Source organism: Somniosus microcephalus, unplaced genomic scaffold (assembly GCF_052327205.1).
Source record: "Somniosus microcephalus isolate GS21.2 unplaced genomic scaffold, FLI_Smic_1.0 unresolved_chr1, whole genome shotgun sequence".
NCBI lineage: Eukaryota > Metazoa > Chordata > Chondrichthyes > Squaliformes > Somniosidae > Somniosus > Somniosus microcephalus.
In genome coordinates this window covers 116,239,073-116,262,034 of record NW_028225179.1, presented here as the reverse complement: position 1 = coordinate 116,262,034, position 22,962 = coordinate 116,239,073, and the positions used below count along the sequence as shown (strand labels likewise).

At 52.8% G+C, this 22,962-nt stretch overlaps 2 protein-coding genes across 2 annotated transcripts in view; both read right to left on the bottom strand.

Annotated features, from left to right (window-relative positions):
* Positions 1 to 974: 974 nt before the first annotated feature.
* On the bottom strand, positions 975 to 15,600 carry grcc10 (gene rich cluster, C10 gene). The gene is made up of 3 exons (XM_085974783.1): positions 15,395 to 15,600; positions 13,055 to 13,231; positions 975 to 5,796 (listed from the first exon to the last, which is right to left on the bottom strand). Exons 1-3 carry the CDS (start codon positions 15,456 to 15,458, stop codon positions 5,657 to 5,659), a joined length of 381 nt encoding a protein of 126 aa, XP_085830909.1. The 5' UTR covers positions 15,459 to 15,600; the 3' UTR covers positions 975 to 5,656.
* A 3,449-nt stretch (positions 15,601 to 19,049) lies between these two features.
* LOC147095734 (CD166 antigen-like) overlaps positions 19,050 to 22,962 on the bottom strand; it is an 86,702-nt gene continuing 82,789 nt past the window's right edge. The window contains exons 12-13 of the mRNA XM_085974782.1: positions 22,109 to 22,190; positions 19,050 to 19,604 (exon numbers count right to left, since the gene is read on the bottom strand). Coding sequence (XP_085830908.1) covers positions 19,596 to 19,604; positions 22,109 to 22,190 — 91 coding nt within the window. The 3' untranslated portion in view covers positions 19,050 to 19,595. The remainder of the gene's footprint in view (positions 19,605 to 22,108; positions 22,191 to 22,962) is intronic.

Here is a 22,962-nt window from a genome sequence, read left to right as displayed (position 1 = left end):
GGGCTGGCAATCCTAGTCGGGCAATATTCAGTGGGCCACAGGGTTCTTACAAGTCTGAGAGGGATGGTTAAGGAGCACTTAGGATGGGGAGCCCCTCAGGATGGGTGAGGGTTCTGGCGTGCTCACAGTAGGCATGGGGTGGGTTTCGGGGCATGAGACCTGGGGTGGGGGCAGAGGACTCAGGGCAGGTGTGGGGTTTCCAAGCACTGGAGCGGGATGGAGCCTCGGAGTGTAACGAAGCACCGGACTGGCAAAGCACTGTTAAAGGGTTGCTGAACCTCATGGCGGATTTATCCTGAAGCAATCGCTTAGCAGCAACTCCCGACTCCCCAAAGCCTTTCCACCCTCTACAAGGCACAAGTCAGGAGTGTGATGGAATACTCTCCACTTGCCTGGATGAGTGCAGCTCCAATAACACTCAAGAAGCTCGACCCCATCCAGGACGAAGCAGCCCGTTTGATTGGCACCTCATCCACCACCTTAAACATTCACTCCCTCCACCACCAGCGTACCATGGCTGCTGTGTGTACCATCTACAAGATGCACTGCAGCAACTCGCCAAGGCGCCTTCAGCAGCACCTCCCAAACACGCGACCTCTACCACCGAGGATAAGGTCAGCAGGCGCATGGAAACACCACCACCTCCAAGTTCCCCTCCAAGTCACGCACCATCCTGACTCGGAAATATATCGCCGTTCCTTCATCGTCGCTGGGTCAAAACCCTGGAACTCCCTCCCTAACAGCACCGTGGGAGCACCTTCACCACACGGACTGCAGCGGTTCAAGGCGGCGGCTCACCACCACCATCTCAAGGGCAACTAGGGATGGGCAATAAATGCCGGCCTTGCCAGCGAAGCTATATCCCGTGAATTAATTATTTTTTTAAAGAAACTAATTCGAGGAGGGCACACACAAGGGACAAGCACGACAATACAGCTTACAGGATTGGCATCAAGCAGACCCATTACAAAAGATTGGACCCATTACATATCTTTATTGCACACATGATATGAAATCCTCAAGCACACATGACAATGAATTTAAAAACACGCTTATATTAAATAGAAAACGCAGAATGATGTGTGTCAAGAGATGGGAGCAGTAAGTTGCAGAAGAGCACCATCAATTGCAGGAGCATGTAGTCAAGTCATGTACGTCTTTCAGCCCAACCTACATGGGCCCCAGGTGATTTGTAGCGTTTCCTTTAAATTCATTAAGTAACGACTTCAAGAAGTTTCCCACAGCACCAGCTGGCTGAAGGGGGATCAATCAGGGCCACTAAATTAACCCCTCGGTCACTGAAGAGACATTGCCCAGTTTGATCCTGTGAAACAAGGCCATAAAAAGAGCAAACCAGGCACTGGGTTTATTTCTAGAGGGATAGAATTGAAAGGTAGTGAAGTTATGCTAAACCTGTATCGAACCTTGGTTAGAGCACACTTATACTGTGTACAGTTCTGGTTGCCATATTATAAAAAGGATATAGAGGCACTGGAGAGGGTGCAGAGAAGATTTACAAGGATGATACCAGCAATGTGAGGGTATACATATCAGGAAAGGATGAACAGGCTGGGTCTCTTTTCTCTTGAAAAGAAGACTGAAGGGTGATCTAATAGAGGTCTTTAAAATTATGAAAGGTTTTGATAGAGTGGATACAGAGAGAATGTTTCCACTTGTGGGGAAGAGCATAACTAGAGGCCATCAATGTAAGATAGTCACCAAGAAATCCAATAGGGAATTCAGAAGAAACTTCTTTACCCAAAGAGTGGTGAGAATGTGGAACTCACTACCACAGGGAGTGGTTGAAGCGAATAGTATCGATGCATTTAAGGGGAGGCTAGACAAGCATTAGAGGGAGAAGGGAATAGAGGGTTATGCTGATAAGTTAGATGAGGAAAGACGGGAGGAGGTTCGAGTGGAGCATAAACGCCGGCATGGACTGGTTGGGCCGAATATCCTATGTATCCTATTTATCAGACAAAAATTTGACACCCAGCCACATAAGCAGATATTAGGACAGGTGACCAAAAGACTAATCAAAGAGGTAGGTTTTAAGGAGAGTCTTAAAGGAGGAGAGAGAGGCGGAGAGGGGGAATTCCAGAGCTTAGGGCCCAGGCTGCTGAAGGCACGGCCGCCGATGGTGGAGCGATGAAAATCTGGGATGCGCAAGAGGCCAGAATTGGAGCAGCGCAGAGATCTCGGAGGGTTTTTGGGGGCGAGTGGAGGTTATAGATACAGGGAGGGGCAAGGCCACGGAGCCATTTGAAAACGAGCACCAGCAACAAGTTTCACATTAAGTAAGTAAAACAAAAATAATAATGGCCCAAAATTTGCGGTTGGAGGCTTCCCGCGGGCAGACGCCTCCGACCTGTAATAAATCTACGGATGTACCTGGTGGCCCGGGAGGTACGGAGACTCGCGCTCCTGGGCCTCTCCGGGTACCCACGGGCAGTGCCCCACGTTTCCCAGGGGCGCAGGCGGTTCGCAAACGCCCCTGGGATCACATGGGCCGGCCCAACCAATAAAATGGAATCCCCATTCATACTTATGGGAGTTTTGTACGTACGGAAACCCCATAAGAATGAATGGGGATCACTTAAAAAATGCACCAACATATGAAATAATTTTTTTTTAAATGACATTTAAAATTAATTAAAATACCATTTAATTAAATATTTTAAACAAAAATGTAATGTTTTGAAAATGTTTTTAATGGGCTAGAACTTCGAGTCCCCACGGGTGAGTACGCGCCGGGTACTCACGCGTAGGCCCAACGAAAGTGCCGGTTTCGTGCTCGCACTGCGCGGCAAACCGGAACTTGTTCCCTTAAAGGAAGGGGTTCAAAGGTCGAACGCGTGTGCCAGAGAGGCAGCGCGTACGCCTGGAACTTCCGATTTTTTTGCAGGTTTTTCTGGGAGGGTAAGTCTCCAGCAGGTCTTCCTGTCAAATCTATGAATACAGATTCCCTGCTACCATTGGCTCTCCATGGCCCACGTGATCCCAGGGGACGCATTGAACTAACTGCGCCCCTGGGATACGCAAGCACTGCGCACCGGCAGTTGGAGCAGGCCCAGGATCGGAATCCCATGTGGGCCCACAGCACAACGGGAAGCCTCCAAGCCGAATTTCTGGGCCAATATGTTTTAACGGGGCTAAAAATAAACTTACCTTATTGGGCAGGGTTTTTAAAGTATAAATGAGTGACAACATTTTACTTTTCTATTTTTTAAAACTCTTATGCTGGTGAAAGCAAGCCTTTCGCTGATTCTACCAGGCGCAAGAATTTCACGGGCATTCAGCGGGCGGAAGTTGGGCAAATAGCGCAACTCTCCGCCCGCCCGCGGGGGCCTATCTCCCGGGGCTGTGGAGGATCTGTCGAGAGGATTCCTGACAGATCGCACGTTGCGGATTTCAGCGCGTGCGCTTCGCAGGCCTAAACCCGGAACGTGCGCGGCCCCTACGGGCGCGTGCGCACCTCGTATGGGTAGGGGGTTGCAAAATACGGCCCAATGTATAGGTTTAATTGTGTAACTAAGTTTTATACAGGGGATCCGTGGAATTTTTTATAACATGACGGGGGGGGGGGGGCCTCAGAAGCAAACAGGTTGAGAACACTGGTTTAAATAATAAAAAGACGGTGAGCTTCATTAGTCCAGCAGTTTGATTCCCTTTCTTTTCAAGCTCTCTGCCCTCTGGTGGTCATTTTCTTTTAGCGAGGTATATTTTTTTTGTGGACTCTTTTTCTAGTGTTGTTGACTGCAGGAAACTGCGCTGCTTACGACCGATCTCGGGGCGGGGGGGTCTGCTCCCCCCTTTTGCCGCGGGCGACGACGCGACGTCGGGTGTCAGCACCAGCCAGTGGTCAGAAGGTCGTGGGCCCGAGCCCCACTCCAAAGACTTGAGCACAAAAATCCCAGGCTGACGCTTCCCAGTGCCAGTGCCGAGGGAGCGCTGCGCTGTCGGAGGTGCGGCCTTTCGGACGAGACGTCAAACTGAGGCCCCCCGTCTGCCCTCTCGGGTGGACGTAAAAGATCCCGCGGCCACTATTGCGAAGATCAGGGGCGATCTCCCTGGTGTCCTGGGCCAATGTTTATCTCTCAACCAACATCACTGAGGAAAACAGATGATCTGGTCATTTATCCAACTGTGGGATCTTGCTGTGTGAAGACTGGCTGCTACATTTCCTACATTACGACAGCACTTCATTGGCTGTGAAGCACTTTGGGATGTCCTGAGGGTGAGAAAAGCGCTATACAAAGGCGAGTTCTTTCTTCCTTTGACCCTATTGAAGGTGCTGTCTCTTGCTCGAGACCCCATCCCATTCAGGGCGCAAACGCCTCCTGTTTTACTGCTGGCTATTGGCCGGGGAGGGCAGCACTTTTAGTTTCTAAACCAGCCCTGGTGCACGCAGTTAGGTCCCTGGTCTCGCAGCAGAAGGGTCGGAGACGGGAAGTCTGTCTGTGGTCAGCTGCTGGGGTGGAGAGGAAGCTGCCTTTGAGTGCACCGAGGCCAAACACACACAACCCCCTGTGGGTTTTTTTCTTTTCTTTTTTTGTGTGTGTGTGTGCGAGTTCTTCGAAATTTGCAGTGGAAATATATCCTGGAGCGCAGTAAACAAACACGTTCTTGTTTCAATTCAACTGCACCACCACCCTCCCCCCCCCACCCCCCACCATCCACGGGGGTGAGTTCAAAGCCAAGGCTGTCCTGTCGAGAGGGTGAAGTGAATGGAGACTGTGTGTACGCTAGGAAAGGGATGCGTGGAATACACAGCGTGCAAGTCAGGGTCCTTCACGCACCTCCTTCCTTACGGCTAATCGCAAACTGAGTGATTAGCCGTAAGGAAGGAGGGGCATGAAAGAACCTGATCGCAAGCAGAGTGTTGGGCGAGGTCTGAGGGAGCAGCAGGACAAAGCTACTCCCCCTGCTACAGTGTCTCAACTCGGCCCGGGGGCCCATTTTAACCTGGGAATCGGGGGCAACGCTGACTTTACACCGGTTTTACTCGTTCCGTTGAAGTTAATATCGGGCCGGGTGTAAAGCTGGCGTTCCACCCCATCCCGTGGGATTCCCATCCGCCGAGTTAGATTAAAATGACCTCTCAACCCCCCCCCCCACCACCCCCGGGAGTGTCAGCTGCTATTCGACTGCGGCGAACTGCAGAGCCAAGTTGTACCCCATCCTTTGTGGGGGGGGGGGGGGGGGGCAGACTCTGGGCGGTGACGAGCGGCGGGAATCCCGTCCTTCCGCTCACCCCTGCCCAGCCAAAGGAGCCAATCGCAGCCTTGGCGCAGGGGGCAGGGAACCATGCCGCAGGTGGGCTGGCCTGCACGCCCGGCAGTGCCAACACCCGCTGGCCCGTGATCATCTCCCAGCGGCTTTCCCGGTCAGTCTGCACTGAAAATGAAAAACACAAAGATGTTCTCGGCAGATGGCGGGTGTGCGTGGGGCGGTGGGACCCCAGCAGCTTGAAGATGTTTCACCCCCATCGCTTGAACACCAAATGGGGAGGGGGGGAACGACTGAATGTGTCGGAATGAGTGACAGTGCGATGGCGCTGGGAAGAACATAAAAGGCACGACCGCTGTTACAATCTGGACCGAGAGTTCCAGCCCCCTCCCCCCCGCATCGCTCTCGCTCGCTCTCTCCCGGGAAGTTACGACGCGGAGATGCTGGCGCTGTGGGGAGGAACCGTCATCGGAGGTAGAAACATGGACTTGAGCTTGCCGGACATGGCCGCTATCTCGGGGTCCTGTCCTTCGTAAGCCTTGACGATGCGAGCAAACTTCAGCACACCTTTAAAAGACAAAGAAACAAGGACGCTCAGTCACACACTCCCGTTTTACATCCCGCGCTCGACGACCGGAAGCGTAACGGTCTTTCACGCGATATGCGTAAAAAAAAAAAAAATCCTCATCTCTCCCTCAATCAATTGCAACCTTTGGTTCTTCGACACAGGTTACGAACCAGATTTATTAGTTTTTTGAGGTGAGGTTGGTTTAAGGCTTCTATCGAGCGCCAGACGTTTGGCGACAAAGACCAATGGACACCGATCCCGATGATGCCCAACAGAAAGACAGACTTGAGATGAGGAGGAATTTCTTCTCTCAGAGGGTCGTAAATCTGTGGAATTCTCTGCCCCAGAGAGCTGTGGAGGCTGGGTCATTAAATACATTTAAGGTAGAGATAGACAGATTTTTGAATGATAAAGGAGTGGGTTACGGGGAGCGGGCAGGGAAGTGGAGCTGAGCCCAAGATCAGATCAACCATGATATCACTGAACAGCGCAGCGAGCTCGAGGGGCCAAATGGCCGACTCCTGCTCCTATTGCTTATGTTCTTATTGAGGCTCGAGTGGAAGTGCCTGGGATAAAGGCTGAAGCAGTAAACTGGGGCAACAAAACAGTAGTGGTCAGTGGCACAATCGGAACTGGGTAGCAGAGCGTCACAGGGATTTATCCTTGGCATCTAGGAACACGGGGAACGGGAGCAGGCCATTCGGCCCCTCGAGTCTGTGCCGCCATTCAATGAGATCATGGACTGATCTGTATCTTAACTCTGTCTACCTGTCTTGGTTCCATATTCCTTAATACCCTTACCCAACAAAAATCTACCAGTCTCAGTTTGGACATTTTCAATTGGCCTCCCCCCCCACACCCCCCTCCCCCAGCCTCAACAGCTTTTTTGGGGGACAGTGTTCCAGATTTCCACTGCCCTTTGTGTGAAGAAGTGCTTCCTGACATCACCCCTGAACGGCCGAGCTCTAATTTTAAGGTTACTCCCCCTTGTTCTGGACTCCTGCACCAGATAAAAGTCGTTTCTCTCTATCTATCCTATCAATTCCTTTAAACATGCTAAACAGCTCAATTAGATCACCATTTAATCTTCTGTACTCGAGGGAATACAAGACTAGTTGATGCAAACTGTCCTCATAATTCAACCCTTTTATCATGCTGGTATCTAAAAAAATGCATAACATCTAGGCTTGCAGTCAATACCGGGTTGTACAGGAAAGCAGCATACAGTATTTGGCAGAAAGGAATAACATTCAGGGAGAAGTACAGAGGCTACAAAAGTGACCAGATTGAGTTATATTGAGGAGCGAGCTTCGGTGGTGATCCAGCTGGCAGATGCACCGCTCAGCGATACAAACCAGGAGTTCCAGGCCAAATCTCTGGTCTGCCTGCAGTATTCTTGCAGCCGTGGCTCAGTGGGTAACGCTCCCACCTCCGAGTCAGAAGGTCGTGGGTTCCAGTCCCACTCCAGCACGAAATCTAGGCCGACACTCCCGGTGCAGTGCTGAGGGAGTGCGGCACTGTCGGAGGTGCCGTCCTTCAGAGGAGACGTTAAACTGAGGCCCCGTCTGATCTCTCGGGTAGACGCGAGAAATCCCACCGGCCACTATTTCGAGGAAGAGCAAGGGGAGTTCTCCCCGGTGTCCTGGGGCTAATATTTATCCCTCAACCACCATCAACTATCTGGTCATTAGATGTCTTGACAGGGTAGATGCAGGGAGGATGTTTCCCCTGGATGGGGAGTCTAGAACCAGGGGTCACAGTCTCAGAATAAGGGGTCGGCCATTTAGGACTGAGATGAGGAGAAATTTCTTCACACAGAGGGTGGTGAATCTTTGGAATTCTCTACCCCAGAGGGCTGTGGAGGCTCAGTCGTTGAGTATATTCAAGACAGAGATCGATAGATTTTTAGGCACTAAGGGAATTAAAGGATATGGAGATCGGGCGGGAAAGTAAAGTTGAGGTAGAAGATCAGCCATGATCTTATTAAATGGCGGAGCAGGCTCAAAGGGCCGTATGGCCGACTCCTGTTTCTGATGTTCTTATTGCTGTTTGTGGGATCTTGCTGTGTGCAAATTGGCTGCCGCGTTTCCTACAATGCAACAGCGGCTACATTTCAAAACAAAAAGTACATCAGTGGGTGAAAAACGCTTTAAGACATCCTGAAAGGCACTGTGTAAATGCACCTTCTCTCGGGAGAGTACAGTTTGCCTGCACGGAGGGGTTGGTGGACATCAGTCAAAATACCTGCTGCTGATCGGTATGTAGTGGCCGCGGCTGGAGAGTGTGTGCACGCACACGGGCGTCGACACATGCCTCAAGAGTCCGATGGAGGCAAGGCTGGGCTCGGGCTGTTCACCAGACTGATTTAGGTTCACCAGACAGATTCCTGGGACGGCAGGACTGTCATATGAGGAGAGATTGGGTCGACTAGGCCTGTATTCACTAGAGTTTAGAAGAATGAGAGGGGATCTCATTGAAACGTATAAAATTCTGACAGGGCTAGACAGACTGGATGCAGGGAGGATGTTTTCCCTGGCTGGGGGGTTGAGAACGAGGGGTCACAGTCTCAGGATGCAGGGTAGGACATTTAGGACTGAGATGAGGAGAAATTTCTTCACTCAGAGGGTGGTGAGCCTGTGGAATTCTCTACCACAGAAGGCTGTGGAGGCCAAGTCACTGAATATATTTAAGAAGGAGACAGATAGATTTCTAGACACAAAAGGCATCAAGGGGTATGGGGAGAGAGCTGAATATGGTATTGAGATAGAGGATCAGCCATGATCATATTGAATGGTGGAGCAGGCTCGAAGGGCCAAATGGCCGACTCCTGCTCCGATTTTTCTAACCCCTTATGGTAGAACAGCCTACTGATCTCACTAGAATTTAGGCTCGGCAGTGGAGAGTCAGCACATTCAGCGGTGGGAAGAAAAGTGATGGTAGCTGGGCACATCAGCAACAACTTGCATTTATGTAGCGCCTTTAATGTAGTAAAACGTCCCAAGACGCTTCACAAGAGCGTTATCAAACAAAATTTAACACCGAGCCACATAAGGAGATGTTCGGACAGATGACCAAAAGCTTGGTCAAAGAGGCAGGTTTTAAGGAGCGTCTTAAAGGAGGAAAGAGAGGTAGCGAGGCGGAGAGGATTAGGCGGGAATTCCAGAGCTTAGGCCCTTGGCAGCTGAGGGGACAGCCGCCAATGGTGGGGCGATTAAAATCGGGGAAGTGCAAGAAGCCAGAATTGGAGGAGTGCAGATAATTTGGGGGGCTGTAGAGCTGGAGGTGATTACAGAGATAGGGAGGGTCGAGACCATGGAGGGATCTGAACACAAGATTGTGAATTTTAAAATTGATGTGTTGCCGGACTGGGAACCAATGTAGGTCAGCGAGCACAGGGGGTGAGGGAGTGAACGGGACTTGGTGCGAGCTCAGGGGGTGAGGGGTGAACGGGACGTGGTGAGAGCTCAGGGGGTGAGGGGTGAACGGGACTTGGTGCGAGCTCAGGGGGTGAGGGGTGAACGGGACGTGGTGAGAGCTCAGGGGGTGAGGGGTGAACGGGACTTGGTGCGAGCTCAGGGGGTGAGGGGTGAACGGGACTTGGTGCGAGCTCAGGGGGTGAGGGGTGAACGGGACGTGGTGAGAGGTGAACGGGAATTGGTGCGAGCTCGGGGTGAGGGGGACGTGGTGAGAGCTCAGGGGGTGAGGGGGGAATGGGACTTGGTGCGAGCTCAGTGGGTGAGGGGTGAGCGGGACTTGGTGAGAGCTCAGGGGGTGAGGGGTGAACGGGACTTGGTGCGAGCTCAGGGGGCGAGGTGGGAACGGGACTTGGTGAGAGCTCAGGGGGTGAGGGGTGAACGGGACTTGGTGAGAGCTCGGGGGGCGAGGTGGGAACGGGACTTGGTGAGAGCTCAGGGGGGTGAGGAGTGAACGGGACTTGGTGAGAGCTCAGGGGGGGAGGGGTGAACGGGACTTGGTGAGAGCTCAGGGGGTGAGGGGTGAACGGGACTTGGTGCGAGCTCAGGGGGTGAGGGGTGAACGGGACGTGGTGAGAGCTCAGGGGGTGAGAGGTGAACGGGAATTGGTGCGAGCTCGGGGTGAGGGGGACGTGGTGAGAGCTCAGGGGGGTGAGGAGTGAACGGGACTTGGTGAGAGCTCAGGGGGGGAGGGGTGAACGGGACTTGGTGAGAGCTCAGGGGGTGAGGGGTGAACGGGACTTGGTGAGAGCTCAGGGGGTGAGGGGTGAACGGGACTTGGTGAGAGCTCAGGAGGGTGAGGAGTGAACGGGACTTGGTGAGAGCTCGGGGTGAGGGGTGAACGGGACTTGGTGAGAGCTCAGGGGGTGAGGGGTGAACGGGACTTGGTGAGAGCTCAGGGGGTGTGGGGTGAACGGGACTTGGTGAGAGCTCAGGGGGTGAGAGGTGAACGGGACTTGGTGCGAGCTCAGGGGGTGAGAGGTGAACGGGACTTGGTGCGAGCTCAGGGGGTGAGGGGTGAACGGGACTTGCTGAGAGCTCAGGGGTCAGGGGTGAACGGGACTTGGTGAGAGCTCAGGGGGTGAGAGGTGAACGGGACTTGGTGCGAGCTCAGGGGGTGAGGGGTGAACGGGACTTGGTGAGAGCTCGGGGGGTGAGGGGTGAACGGGACTTGGTGAGAGGTCAGGGGGTGAGGGGTGAACGGGACTTGGTGAGGGGTGAATGGGACTTGGTGAGAGCTCAGGGGGTGAGGGGTGAACGGGACTTGGTGAGAGCTCGGGGGGTGAGGGGTGAACGGGACTTGGTGAGAGGTCAGGGGGTGAGGGGTGAACGGGACTTGGTGAGGGGTGAATGGGACTTGGTGAGAGCTCAGGGGGTGAGGGGTGAACGGGACTTGGTGAGAGCTCAGGGGGTGAGGGGTGAACGGGACTTGGTGAGAGCTCAGGGGGGTGAGGGGTGAACGGGACTTGGTCAGAGCTCAGGGGGTGAGGGGTGAACGGGACTTGGTGAGAGCTCAGGGGGGTGAGGGGTGAACGGGACTTGGTCAGAGCTCAGGGGGTGAGGGGTGAACGGGACTTGGTGAGAGCTCAGGGGGCGATGGGTGAACGGGACTTGGTGAGAGCTCAGGGGGGTGAGGGGTGAACGGGACTTGGTGAGAGCTCGGGGTGAGGGGTGAACGGGACTTGGTGAGAGCTCGGGGTGAGGGGTGAACGGGACTTGGTGCGAGGCGAATGGGACTTGGTGAGAGCTCAGGGGTCAGGGGTGAACGGGACTTGGTGAGAGGCGAATGGGACTTGGTGAGAGCTCAGGGGTCAGGGGTGAACGGGACTTGGTGAGAGCTCAGGGGGTGAGGGGTGAACGGGACTTGGTGAGAGGCGAATGGGACTTGGTGAGAGCTCAGGGGGGGTGAGGGGTGAACGGGACTTGGTGAGAGCTCAGGGGGGTGAGGGGTGAACGGGACTTGGTGAGAGCTCAGGGGGTGAGAGGTGAACGGGACTTGCTGAGAGCTCAGGGGGCGATGGGTGAACGGGACTTGGTGAGAGCTCAGGGGGTGAGGGGTGAACGGGACTTGGTGAGAGCTCAGGGGTCAGGGGTGAACGGGACTTGGTGAGAGCTCAGGGGGTGAGGGGTGAACGGGACTTGGTGAGAGCTCAGGGGTCAGGGGTGAACGGGACTTGGTGAGAACTCGGGGGGTGAGGAGTGAACGGGACTTGGTGCGAGCTCAGGGGGTGAGGGGTGAACGGGACTTGGTGAGAGCTCGGGGGGTGAGGGGTGAACGGGACTTGGTGCGAGCTCAGGGGGTGAGGGGTGAACGGGACTTGGTGAGAGCTCGGGGTGAGGGGTGAACGGGACTTGGTGAGAGCTCGGGGGTCAGGGGTGAACGGGACTTGGTGAGAGCTCAGGGGCTGAGGGGTGAACGGGACTTGGTGAGAGCTCGGGGGGTGAGGGGTGAACGGGACTTGGTGAGAGCTCGGGGGGTGAGGGGTGAACGGGACTTGGTGAGAGGTCAGGGGGTGAGGGGTGAATGGGACTTGGTGAGAGCTCAGGGGGCGATGGGTGAACGGGGCTTGGTGAGAGGTCAGGGGGCGATGGGTGAACGGGACGGTGAGAGCTCAGGAGGTGAGGGGTGAACGGGACTTGGTGAGAGCTCAGGGGTGAACGGGACTGGGTGAGAGCTCAGGGGGTGAGGGGTGAACGGGACTTGGTGAGGGGTGAATGGGACTTGGTGAGAGCTCAGGGGTGAACGGGACTTGGTGAGAGCTCAGGGGGTGAGGGGTGAACGGGACTTGGTGAGTGCTCTAGGGGGTGAGGGGTGAACGGGACTTGGTGAGAGCTCAGGGGGTGAGGGGTGAACGGGACTTGGTGAGTGCTCTAGGGGGTGAGGGGTGAACGGGACTTGGTGAGAGCTCAGGGGTCAGGGGTGAACGGGACTTGGTGAGAGCTCAGGGGGGTGAGGGGTGAACGGGACTTGGTGCGAGCTCAGGGGGTCAGGGGTGAGCGGGACTTGGTGAGAGCTCAGGGGGTCAGGGGTGAGCGGGACTTGGTGAGAGCTCGAGGTGAGGGGTGAACGGGACGTGGTGAGAGCTCGGGGGGCGATGCGCGAAAGGGACTTGGTGCGAGTTAGGGACTATTATAAGGAATCAATACGGCAAATATTTGCCATGAAAAGGAGGGCAGTATAATCGGATTGGAAGTTGAAGAATCCACAAACTACTTCTTCAAGCTTAGAGCTGTTGGTTTATAGAAGTAATAACTGTCAGTGTGCAGTGAAGAGCCAATCAATTGAAGCATTGAGGATGAACAGATTCCAGATCCCATGGGCTCTGCAGGGAGGAGAAACAGATGGATAATGGTCAGGCTGGTTGCTGTCACTCAACTTGGGTGACGAGGCTCCCAGATGGCTGAAAATGCTTTTCCCCTCACCCCTACATTACGCCCTTCTACTCCCCACTAAAATTCATCACATGGCTTCTGGTCTACAACCCTTCTAAGGCTGACACAGATGAGGGACACTCCTAGGTGGGAGCTCCATCGTAGAGAGCGTCAACGTGAGGGGCTCCAGGGTGGAGGGGCTCCATGGTGGGGAAGCTCCAAGGTGGAAGAGCTCCAAGGCGGAGGGGCTCCAGGGCGGAGGGGCTCCGCAGTGGAGGAGCTCCAGGGTGGAGGGGCTCCATGGTGGGGAAGCTCCAAGGTGGAGGAGCTCCAGGGCGGAGGGCCTCCAGAGCGGAGGGGCTCCGCGGTGGTGGAGGAGCTCCAGCACGCAGTCTACTGTCCACACACTTGCCTTCTCCGTCGTTGGTGAATCCGTATGATTTGATGACATCTTGCTGGATCTGGGTTGCCACGGGCAACACGAACTGCAGCATCTTGCCCATGTCGTTGCAGGCGTTGTCGCGGGCCTCCTCCATCCTCATGGTGTTCTCGGGGGAATTGAAGGCCTTGATCACCTCGGCTAGAACCACTGGGCAAAGGAGAGAAAGAAAGACTTGCATTTACACAGCCCCTTTCATGATCACCGGACGTCCAGAAGCGCTTTTACAGCCAATGAAGTACTTTTGAAGTGTCGTCACTGTTGTAATGTGGGAAACGCGGCAGCCAATTTGTGCACAGCAAGCTCCCACAAACAGCAATATTGACTGGATATTGTTTTTTTAGTGATTTTCATTGAGGGATAAATATTGGCCAGGACACCGGGGAGAACTCTTCTTCGGAATAGCGCCGTGGGATCTTTTACGTCCACCTGAGAGAGCAGACGGGGCCTCGGTTTAACGTCTCATCCGAAAGACGGCACCTCTGACAGTGCAGCACTCCCACAGTACTGTCGCTGGGAGTGTCAGCCTGGATTTTTAGGAACCTAGGAACAGGAGGAGGCCATTTAGCCCCTCGAGCCTGTTCCGCCATTCAATGAGATCGTGGCTGATCTGCGACCCGACTCCAGATGCCCGCCTTTGGTCCATATCCCTTAATACCTTCGGTTAACAGAAAGCTATCAATCTCCGATATAAAATTAACAATTGATCTAGCATCAATTGCCGTTTGTGGAAGAGAGTTCCAAACTTCTACCACCCTTTGTGTGTAGAAGTGTTTCCTGATTTCACCCCTGAAAGGTCTGACTCTAATTTTTAGACTCTGCCCCCTAGTCCTAGAATCGCCAGCCAGCGGAAATAGTTTCTCTCTATCTACCCTATCTGTTCCCCTTAAGTTGAAAACGTCGATCAGATTACCTTCTAAATTCTAGGGAATACAACCCTAGTTTGTGTAATAGAGTCATAGAGGCACAGAAGGAGGCCATTTGGCCCATCGAGTCTGTGCCGGCTCTCTGTAGAGCAATCCAGTCAGTCCCATTCCCCCGCTCTATCCCCGTAGTCCTGCAAGTTTATTTCCCTCAAGTGCCTATCCAGTCTCCCCTTGAAAACATCGAGTGTCTCCGCCTCCACCGCTTCTGTCGGCAGCGAATTCCAGGTCATCAACACTCGCTGCGTAAAAAAGTTTTTCCTCACATCCCCCCCTGTATCTCTTGCCCAAAACGTTAAATCTGTGTCCCCTAGTCCTTGTACCATCAGCTAGTGGGAACAGCCTTTCCCCGTCTAGCCTATCCAAACCCGTCATAATCTTGTACACCTCGATCAAATCACCCCTCAACCTCCTTTGCTCTAATGAAAACAAATCCAGCTTCTCCAACCTGTCCTTGTAGATAAGATCCCCCATCCCTGGAACCATTCTGGTAAATCTCCTCTGTACCCTCTCAAGGGCCTTCACATCCTTCCTGAAGTGTGGTGACCAGAACTGGACGTAAGACTCCAGCTGGGGCCTAACTAGCACTTTATAAAGGTTCAGCGTAACTCTAATCTCTCCTCATAACTTAACCCTTGGGAGTCCGGGTACCATTCTGGTAAACCTCCGCAACTCCCTCCAAGGCCAATGTGTGGTCCAGTCTCTGGAGTGGGGGAGAGTGGGGATTGGGGGGTGGGGGGGAATTGAAAAAAGGCTTGCATTTATATAGCGCCTTTCACGACCACCGGACGTCGCAAAGCGCTTTACAGCCAATGAAGTACTTTTTGAAGTGTAGTCACTGTTGTAATGTGGGAAACGCGGCAGCCAATTGGCGCACAGCAAGCTCCCACAAACAGCAATGCGATAATGACGCAGATAATCTGTTTTTTAGTGATGTTGATTGAGGGATAAATATTGGCCAGGACACCAGGGATAACTCCCCTGCCCTTCTTCGAAATAGTGGCCGTGGGGTCTTTTACGTCGTCCTGAGAGAGCAGATGGGGCCTCGGTTCAACGTCTCATCCGAAAGACGGCACCTCCGACAGGGCAGCACTCCCTCAGCACTGCACTGAGAGTGTCAGCCCAGATTTTTGTGCTCAATTCCCTGGAGTGGGGACTCGAACCCACAACCATCTGACTGAGGGTGGCCACCCACTGATTGAGGAGCGAAAAGTTTGCAGGGGCTCTAAGTTCTGCGAAGGATGTCGCCCCACTGGCTGAGACTGAGAGAGGGGAATCAGTGCCAGGTTACAGGGACAGAGGCCACAGGACATCAGCTGGATTGTGGAGTGTGAGGAGCATCTTACTGCAGACCGCAGTCTCTCAGACCCCAGGCTCCAGTCTCGCTCACCTTTCGCCTGCTCCAGGCTCAGGCCCGACTGCTGCTGCTGTTGCTGCTGCTGAGCCGCCGCCATTTCACCCTCCCGGGAGCAGCACTCAAATCCAGCGGCCGGTCCCGGATTCCTGGCCTAGGCCGCAAATCACCGAGCCACCGTTACCGGGCCAACACGGTACTCCAGCGCCCCCGGGTGGTCGGAGGACCGACTCGCATCGGGTAACAGCGACCCCGGGTGGTCGGAGGAGAGACTAGCATCAGGTAACAGCGCCTCCCGGCGGCCGGAGAAAGACTAGCATCAGGTAACAGTGCCCCCGGGGCGGCCGGAGAAAGACTAGCATCAGGTAACAGCGCCCCCCGGCGGCCGGAGAAAGACTAACATCAGCTAACAGCGCCCCCGGGCGGCCGGAGAAAGACTAGCATCAGGTAACAGCGCCCCCGGGCAGTCGGAGGAGAGACTAGCATCACGTAACAGCGCCCCCGGGCGGTCGGAGGAGAGACTAGCATCAGGTAACGGCGCCCCCGGGCGGTCGGAGGGGAGACTAGCATAAGGTAACAGCGCCGCCCGGTGGTCGGAGGAGAGACTAGCATTAGGTAACAACGCTCCCGGGCGGTCGGAGGAGAGGCTAGCATAAGGTAACAGCGCCCCCAGGCGGTCGGAGGAGAGACTCGCATCAGGTAACAGCGCCCCCGGTAGTTGGAGGAGAGACTCGCATCAGGTAACAGCGCCCCCGGGCGCTCGGAGGAGAGACTAGCATCAGGTAACAGCGCCCCCCGGTGGTCGGAGGAGAGACTAGCATCAGGTAACAGCGCTCCCGGGCGGTCGGAGGAGAGACTAGCATAAGGTAACAGCGCCCCCGGGCGCTCGGAGGAGAGACTCGCATCAGGTAACAGCGCCCCCGGTAGTCGGAGGAGAGACTCGCATCAGCTAACAGCGCCCCCTGGTGATCGGAGGAGAGACTAGCATCAGGTAACACCGCCCCCGGGCAGTCAGAGGAAAGACTCGCATCAGGTAACAGCGCCCCCGGGCGGTCGGAGGAGAGACTCGCATCAGGTAACAGCGCCCTCGGGCGGTCGGAGGAGAGAGTCGCCTCAGGTAACAGCGCCCCCGGTGGCCGGAGGAGAGACTCGCCTCGGGTAACAGCGCCCCCACATGGCTGGAGCTGGCTCATGCTGAACTTGTGCAGGTAATTCAGTGGCTGTACCAGCTTTGTTTAGGAAGACAGTAGAATTGATATGAAGAACCCTGATGCCCACAAGGACTCTATGTTTTTTTAAATTCGTTCATGGGATGTGGGCATCGCTGGCAAGGCCAGCATTTATTGCCCATCCCTAGTTGCCCTTGAGAAGGTGGTGGTGAGCCGCCTTCTTGAACCGCTGCAGTCCGTGTGGTGAAGGTACTCCCACAGTGCTGTTGGGGAGGGAGTTCCAGGATTTTGACTCAGCGACGATGAAGGAACGGCAATATATTTCCAAGTCAGGATGGCGTGTGACTTGGAGGGGAACTTGGAGGTGGTGGTGTTCCCATGCGCCTGCTGCCCTTGTCCTTCTAGGTGGTAGAGGTCGCGGGTTTGGGAGGTGCTGCCGAAGAAGCCTTGGCGAGTTGCTGCAGTGCATCTTGTAGATGGTACACACAGCAGCCACGGTGCGCCAGTGGTGGAGGGAGTGAATGTTTAAGGTGGTGGATGGGGTGCCAATCAAGCGGGCTGCTTTGTCCTGGATGGTGTCGAGCGTCTAGAGTGTTGTTGGAGCTGCACTCATCCAGGCAAGTGGAGGGTATTCCATCACACATGTGTGCCATTCGATGCTTGTACAATAACTACAACTTAAGAACAAAAGAATTAGGAGCAGGAGTTGACCTTACGGCCCCTCGAGTCTGCTCCACCGTTCAATAAGATCATGGCTGATCTTCGACCTTAACTCCACTTTCCCGCCCCATATCCCTTGATTCCTCTAGAGTTCAAAAATCTATCGATCTCAGCCCTGAATATACTCAATGACTGAGCATCCACAGCTCTCTGGAGTAGAGAATTACAAAGATTCACAACCCTCTGAGTGAAGAAATTTCTCCTCATCTCAGACTGGAGGAAGGTATACAGTGGTGTTCCCCAGGGGTCGGTACTAGGACCACTGCTTTTATTGATATATATTAATGACGTAGACTTGGGTGTACAGGGCACAATTTCATAATTTGCAGATGACACAAAACTTGGAAGTAGAATGAACAGTGAGGAGGATAGTGATAGACTTCAAGAAGACATAGACAGGCTGGTGGAATGGGCGGACACGTGGCAGATGAAATTTAATGCAGAAAAGTGCAAAGTGATACATTTTGGTAGGAAGAACAAGGAGAGGCAATATAAACTAAGGGTACAATCTAAAGTGGGTGCATGAACAGAGAGACCTGAGAGTATATGTGCACAAATCGTTGAAGGTGGCAAGGCAGGTTGAGAAAGCGGTTAAAAAAGCATACGGGATCCTGGGCTTCATAAATAGAGGTATAGAGTACAAAAGCAAGGAAGTTATGATGAACCTTTATAAAACACTGGTTCGGCCTCAACTGGAGTATTGTGTCCAATTCTGGGCACCGCACTTTAGGAAGGATGTGAAGGCCTTAGAGAGTTTGCAGAAAAGATTTACTAGAATGGTTCTAGGAATGAGGGACTTCAGTTACGTGGATAGACTGGAGAAGCTGCGGTTGTTCTCCTTGGAGCAGAGAAGATTGAGAGGAGATTTGATAGAGGTGTTCAAAATCATGAGGAGTCTGGGCAGAGTAGATAGAGAGAAACTGTTCCCATTGGCAGAAGGGTCGAGAACCAGAGGACACAGATTTCAGGTGATTGGCAGAAGAACCAAAGGCGACATGAAGAAAACTTTTTTACGCAGCGAGTGGTTAGGACCTGGAATGCAGTGCCTGAGAGGGTGGTGGAGGCAGACTCAAATGTGGCTTTCAAAAGGGAATTGGATAAGTACCTGAAGGAAAAATAATTGCAGGGCTACAGGGAGAGGGCGGGGGCGGGGGAGTGGGACTAACTGAAGCGCTCCTGCAGAGAGCTGGCATGGGTTCGACGGGCCAAATGGCCTCCTTCTGTGCTGCAACCATTCTATGATTCTATGATAAATGGCCGACCCCTTATCCTGAGACTATGCCGCCTTGGTTTTAGAGCATCTACTCTGCAACTTGCATTTATGTAGCGCCTTTAACGTAGTAAAACGTCCCAAGGCGCTTCGCAAGAGCGTTATCAAACAAAAATTTGACACCGAGCCACAGAAAGAGATATTAGGGCAGGTGACCAAAAGCTTGGTCAAAGAGGTAGGTTTTAATGAGTGACTTAAAGGAGGAGAGAGAGGTAGCGAGGCGGAGAGGTTCAGGGAGGGAATTCCAGAGATCAGGGCTGACACTACATGTATGACACTAGAGGGAATCTTGCAACCTGGTATCCCAGTTTTGGTCCGTGTTGAGTTCACGCTTGGCTATGGTAGAAAACCTTTACATTGGGTACCAGTAAAAGAGGGATTGGGAGCCGCACGAATTGGCGTGAGGTGTATAGTGGAACCCCAGTCCATTAGCAGAGTGGAAGGGTCGTTTCACACTAGCAGACAATGGAAATAGGTGCAGTAAAGTTTTCATTTCAAGCTTGTTTGAGCGCTTTACCAATCGAAGACTGGCTTCAAAAAGGAATAACTTTATTAATGTTTAAAATGTTATACAAAGTAGTCAGTCTGGCTTCTGCTTACAAAAACTCCACCTGCAATCCTCGCTGGAGGAGTTAGGCAGCAAACCAGCTGACTATTAGTACATTATCAGGCAGTGATTGTTAAGGGAATGTCCCCTTATGATATGAAGCATGGACACTTACTGAACAACACACGAGACACGGAATGAAGAGAGGTACAGTAACGAGTAACAAAATAAACATTCTGTATTACATTCAACAAGGAAAGGTCATCCCCCCACACCCCCCACCCCCCCACAATAACAGAAAGCTTGACAGTGAGCTGGGCATCTTGTCCCGTGAAGTCCTGGCAGATGGTCGCTATGACGAGATTGCAGATATTGGAGATTTAATTTTAAATTGTGCTTGATAAAAACAAAATAAAACATAGGCAACAAAGGCCTAAGGGTTTGATCGATCTTTGGCTTCTTTGTGCCCGAACGTTGTCCTGGATTCTTGCCGCAGGAGACGCCGCAAGGCTGGATATTCGACCGCGGAGCTCAGCATTCCTGAGATAAAAGAAAGACTTGCATTTATACAGCGCCTTTCATGACCTCAGGACGTCTCAAAGTGCTTTACAGCCAATGAAGTATTTTTTGAAGTGCAGTCACTGTTGTAATGTAGGAAATGCGGCAGCCAATTTGCGCACAGCAAGCTCCGGCAATCAGCAATGTGATAATGACCGGATAATCTGTTTTTTTAGTGATGTTGATTGAGGGGTAAGTATTGGCCAGGACACCTGAGAGAACACCCCACCCCCTGCTCGTCTTCTAAATAGTGCCATGGGATCTTTTACATTCACTCAGTGGGGTTTTGGTTTAATGTTCCAGCCGAAAGATGGCACCTCCGACAGTGCAGCACTCCCTCAGCACTGCACTGGGCGTGTCAGCCTGGATTCTATGCTCATTCTATGCTGGAGTGGGACGTGAACCCATGACCTACTGACTCAGAGGCGAGAGTGCTAACCCACTGAGCCATGGCTGACATGGCAAAACAGAGGCAGTGGTGGGAAAGAAATAGTTGGAAGTGACTTGGTTGAAGAATGATGTCCATTGGTGACTCACTGCAACTGAGCTGAATGGAGGCCACCTTGGTCATGGAATAGTTACTCTGTGACGCCAATGATGCATTCAACCATGCAGCCTCAGGCGATGCCAGCCAGTGCCCTGTTCAAAAGGGCACCTCATGGGTGGCGGTGGGTGAGGGGGCGGATTGGGTTCGGCAGCGAAGCTGCTCACAGTCAGATATCTCGCCGACCCTCACTGTCCGGTCTCGCACATGGAGAACAGGCACTAGGGTCCACAGGGCCGGTGGAACAACACGGCGGACGGAGATTTCTGAGACTCCGAGCCACAGGCCAGGCCTCGCACCCAGCGGGTGGCTCATTGGAGAATCGCGGGTGCTGGAGAGGGAGAAACGGAACAGCGGTGACACTCCGCTCACCCAATATTACAGAGACCATGAATAAAGGGCGAGAGACATAAGAGCAGGAGTCGGCCATATGGCCCCTCGAGCCTGCTCCGCCATTCAATAACATCATGGCTGAACTTCGACCTCAACTCCACTTTCCCGCCTGATCTCCATATCCTTTGATTCCCCATGAGTCCAAAAATCTATCGATCTCAGCCTTGAATATACTCAAAGACTCAGCATCCACAGCCCTCTGGGGCAGAGAATTCCAAAGATTCACAACCCTCTGAGTGAAGAAATTCCTCCTCATCTCGGTCTTAAATGGCCGACCCCTTATCCTGAGACTATGCCCCCTAGTTCTAGACTCTCCAGCCAGGGGAAACAACCTCTCAGCATCGACCCTGTCAATCCCCTTCAGAATCTTGTATGTTTCAATGAGATCACCTCTCATTCTTCTAAACTCCAGAGAGTATAGACCCATTCTACACAATCTCTCATCATAGGACAGCCCTCTCATCCCAGGAATCAATCTACTGAACCTTCGTTGCACCGCCTCCAAGGCAAGTATATCCTTCCTTCGATAAGGAGACCAGAACTGTGCACAGTACTCCAGGTGTGGCCTCACCAAGACCCTGTACAATTGTAGCAAGACTTCCTTACTCTTATACTCCAGCCCCCTTGCACTAAAGGCCAACATGCCATTTGCCTTCCTTATTGCTTGCTGTACCTGCATGCTAGCTTTCTGTGTTTCTTGTACTAGGACACCTAAATCTCTCCGAACACCAACATTTGAAAGTTTCTCACCATTTAAAAAATATTCTATTTCTATTCTTCCTACCAAAGTGAATAACCTCACATTTCCCTACATTATACTCCATCTGCCACCTTACTGCCCACACACTTAGACTATCGATATCCCTTTGCCGACACTTTGTGTTCTCCACACAGCTTACTGTCCCACCTAGCTTTGTATCATCAGCAAACTTGGATACATTACACTCGGTCCCTTCATCTAGGTCATTAATATAGATTGCAAATAGCTGAGGCCCCAACACTGATCCTTGCGGCACCCCACTAGTTATAGCCTGCCGACCTGAAAAAGGTCAGTTTATCAATACTCTCTGTTTTCTGTCCATTAACCAATCCTCTAACCATGCTACTATATTACCCACAACCCCATGAGCCCTAATCCTGTGTAATAACCATTTATGTGGCACCTTATCGAATGCCTTTTGGAAATCCACATATACTACTAGTTCCCCTTTATCTACCCTGCTAGTTACATCCTCAAAAAACTCTAATAAACTTGTCAAAAACGATTTCCCCTTTATAAAACCATGTTGACTCTGCCTAATTATGTTATGATTTTCTAAGTGTCCTGATACCACTTCCTTAACCATGGATTCCAGCATTTTCCTGACAACTGATGTCAGGCTAACTGGCCTGTAGTTCCCTGTTTATTCATAAATAAAGGGTGAGAGATCATGAATAAAGGGCCTTTATGAGCAAGGATGATGCAACCAACTCAATCTGTGGGGAAAAAAGACAGGGAAATAAAAAAATAAAATATTCAGCGATACTGCTGTGAATTAAAATTACTCACCTCGCCATCGACTTTTTCAACCGTAGGTGGGACATTTCCTGGATCCATAGCAGTCCTCTCCTCTAAATCCGCCAGCGGTTTCCTTAAACAAACAGATATCAGCCAAATTTTGGAAGCAGCCGAGCTATAAACAAGGCCCCAGGCTCCACATGGAGTCTGTGCTGAGTTACACACAAGGCCCCAGGCTCCACATGGAGTCTGTGCTGAGTTACACACAGGGTCCCAGGCTCCACATGGAGTCTGTGCTGAGTTACACACAAGGCCGCAGGCTCCACATGGAGTCTGTGCTGAGTTACACACAAGGCCCCAGGCTCCACATGGAGTCTGTGCTGAGTTACACACAAGGCCCCAGGCTCCACATGGAGTCTGTGCTGAGTTACACACAAGGCCCAGGCTCCACATGGAGTCTGTGCTGAGTTACACACAAGGCCCCAGGCTCCACATGGAGTCTGTGCTGAGTTACACACAAGGCCCAGGCTCCACATGGAGTCTGTGCTGAGTTACCACAGGGCCCCAGGCTCCACATGGAGTCTGTGCTGAGTTACACACAAGGCCCAGGCTCCACATGGAGTCTGTGCTGAGTTACACACAAGGCCCAGGCTCCACATGGAGTCTGTGCTGAGTTACACACAGGGCCCCAGGCTCCACACGGAGTCTGTGCTGAGTTACACACAAGGCCCCAGGCTCCACACGGAGTCTGTGCTGAGTTACACACAAGGCCCCAGGCTCCACATGGAGTCTGTGCTGAGTTACACACAAGGCTCCACAGGGAGTCTGTGCTGAGTTACACACAAGGCCCAGGCTCCACATGGAGTCTGTGCTCAGTTACACACAAGGCCCCAGGCTCCACATGG

Excerpts from the sequence above, each read along its gene's own strand:
- grcc10 (XM_085974783.1), bottom strand. The coding sequence starts at position 15,458 with ATGGCGGCGGCTCAGCAGCAGCAACAGCAGCAGCAGTCGGGCCTGAGC. Across the intron at positions 13,232-15,394 it reads GAGCCTGGAGCAGGCGAAAG|TGGTTCTAGCCGAGGTGATC; the intron begins GTGAGCGAGACT and ends TCCTTTGCCCAG. Across the intron at positions 5,797-13,054 it reads ATTCACCAACGACGGAGAAG|GTGTGCTGAAGTTTGCTCGC; the intron begins GCAAGTGTGTGG and ends TGTCTTTTAAAG.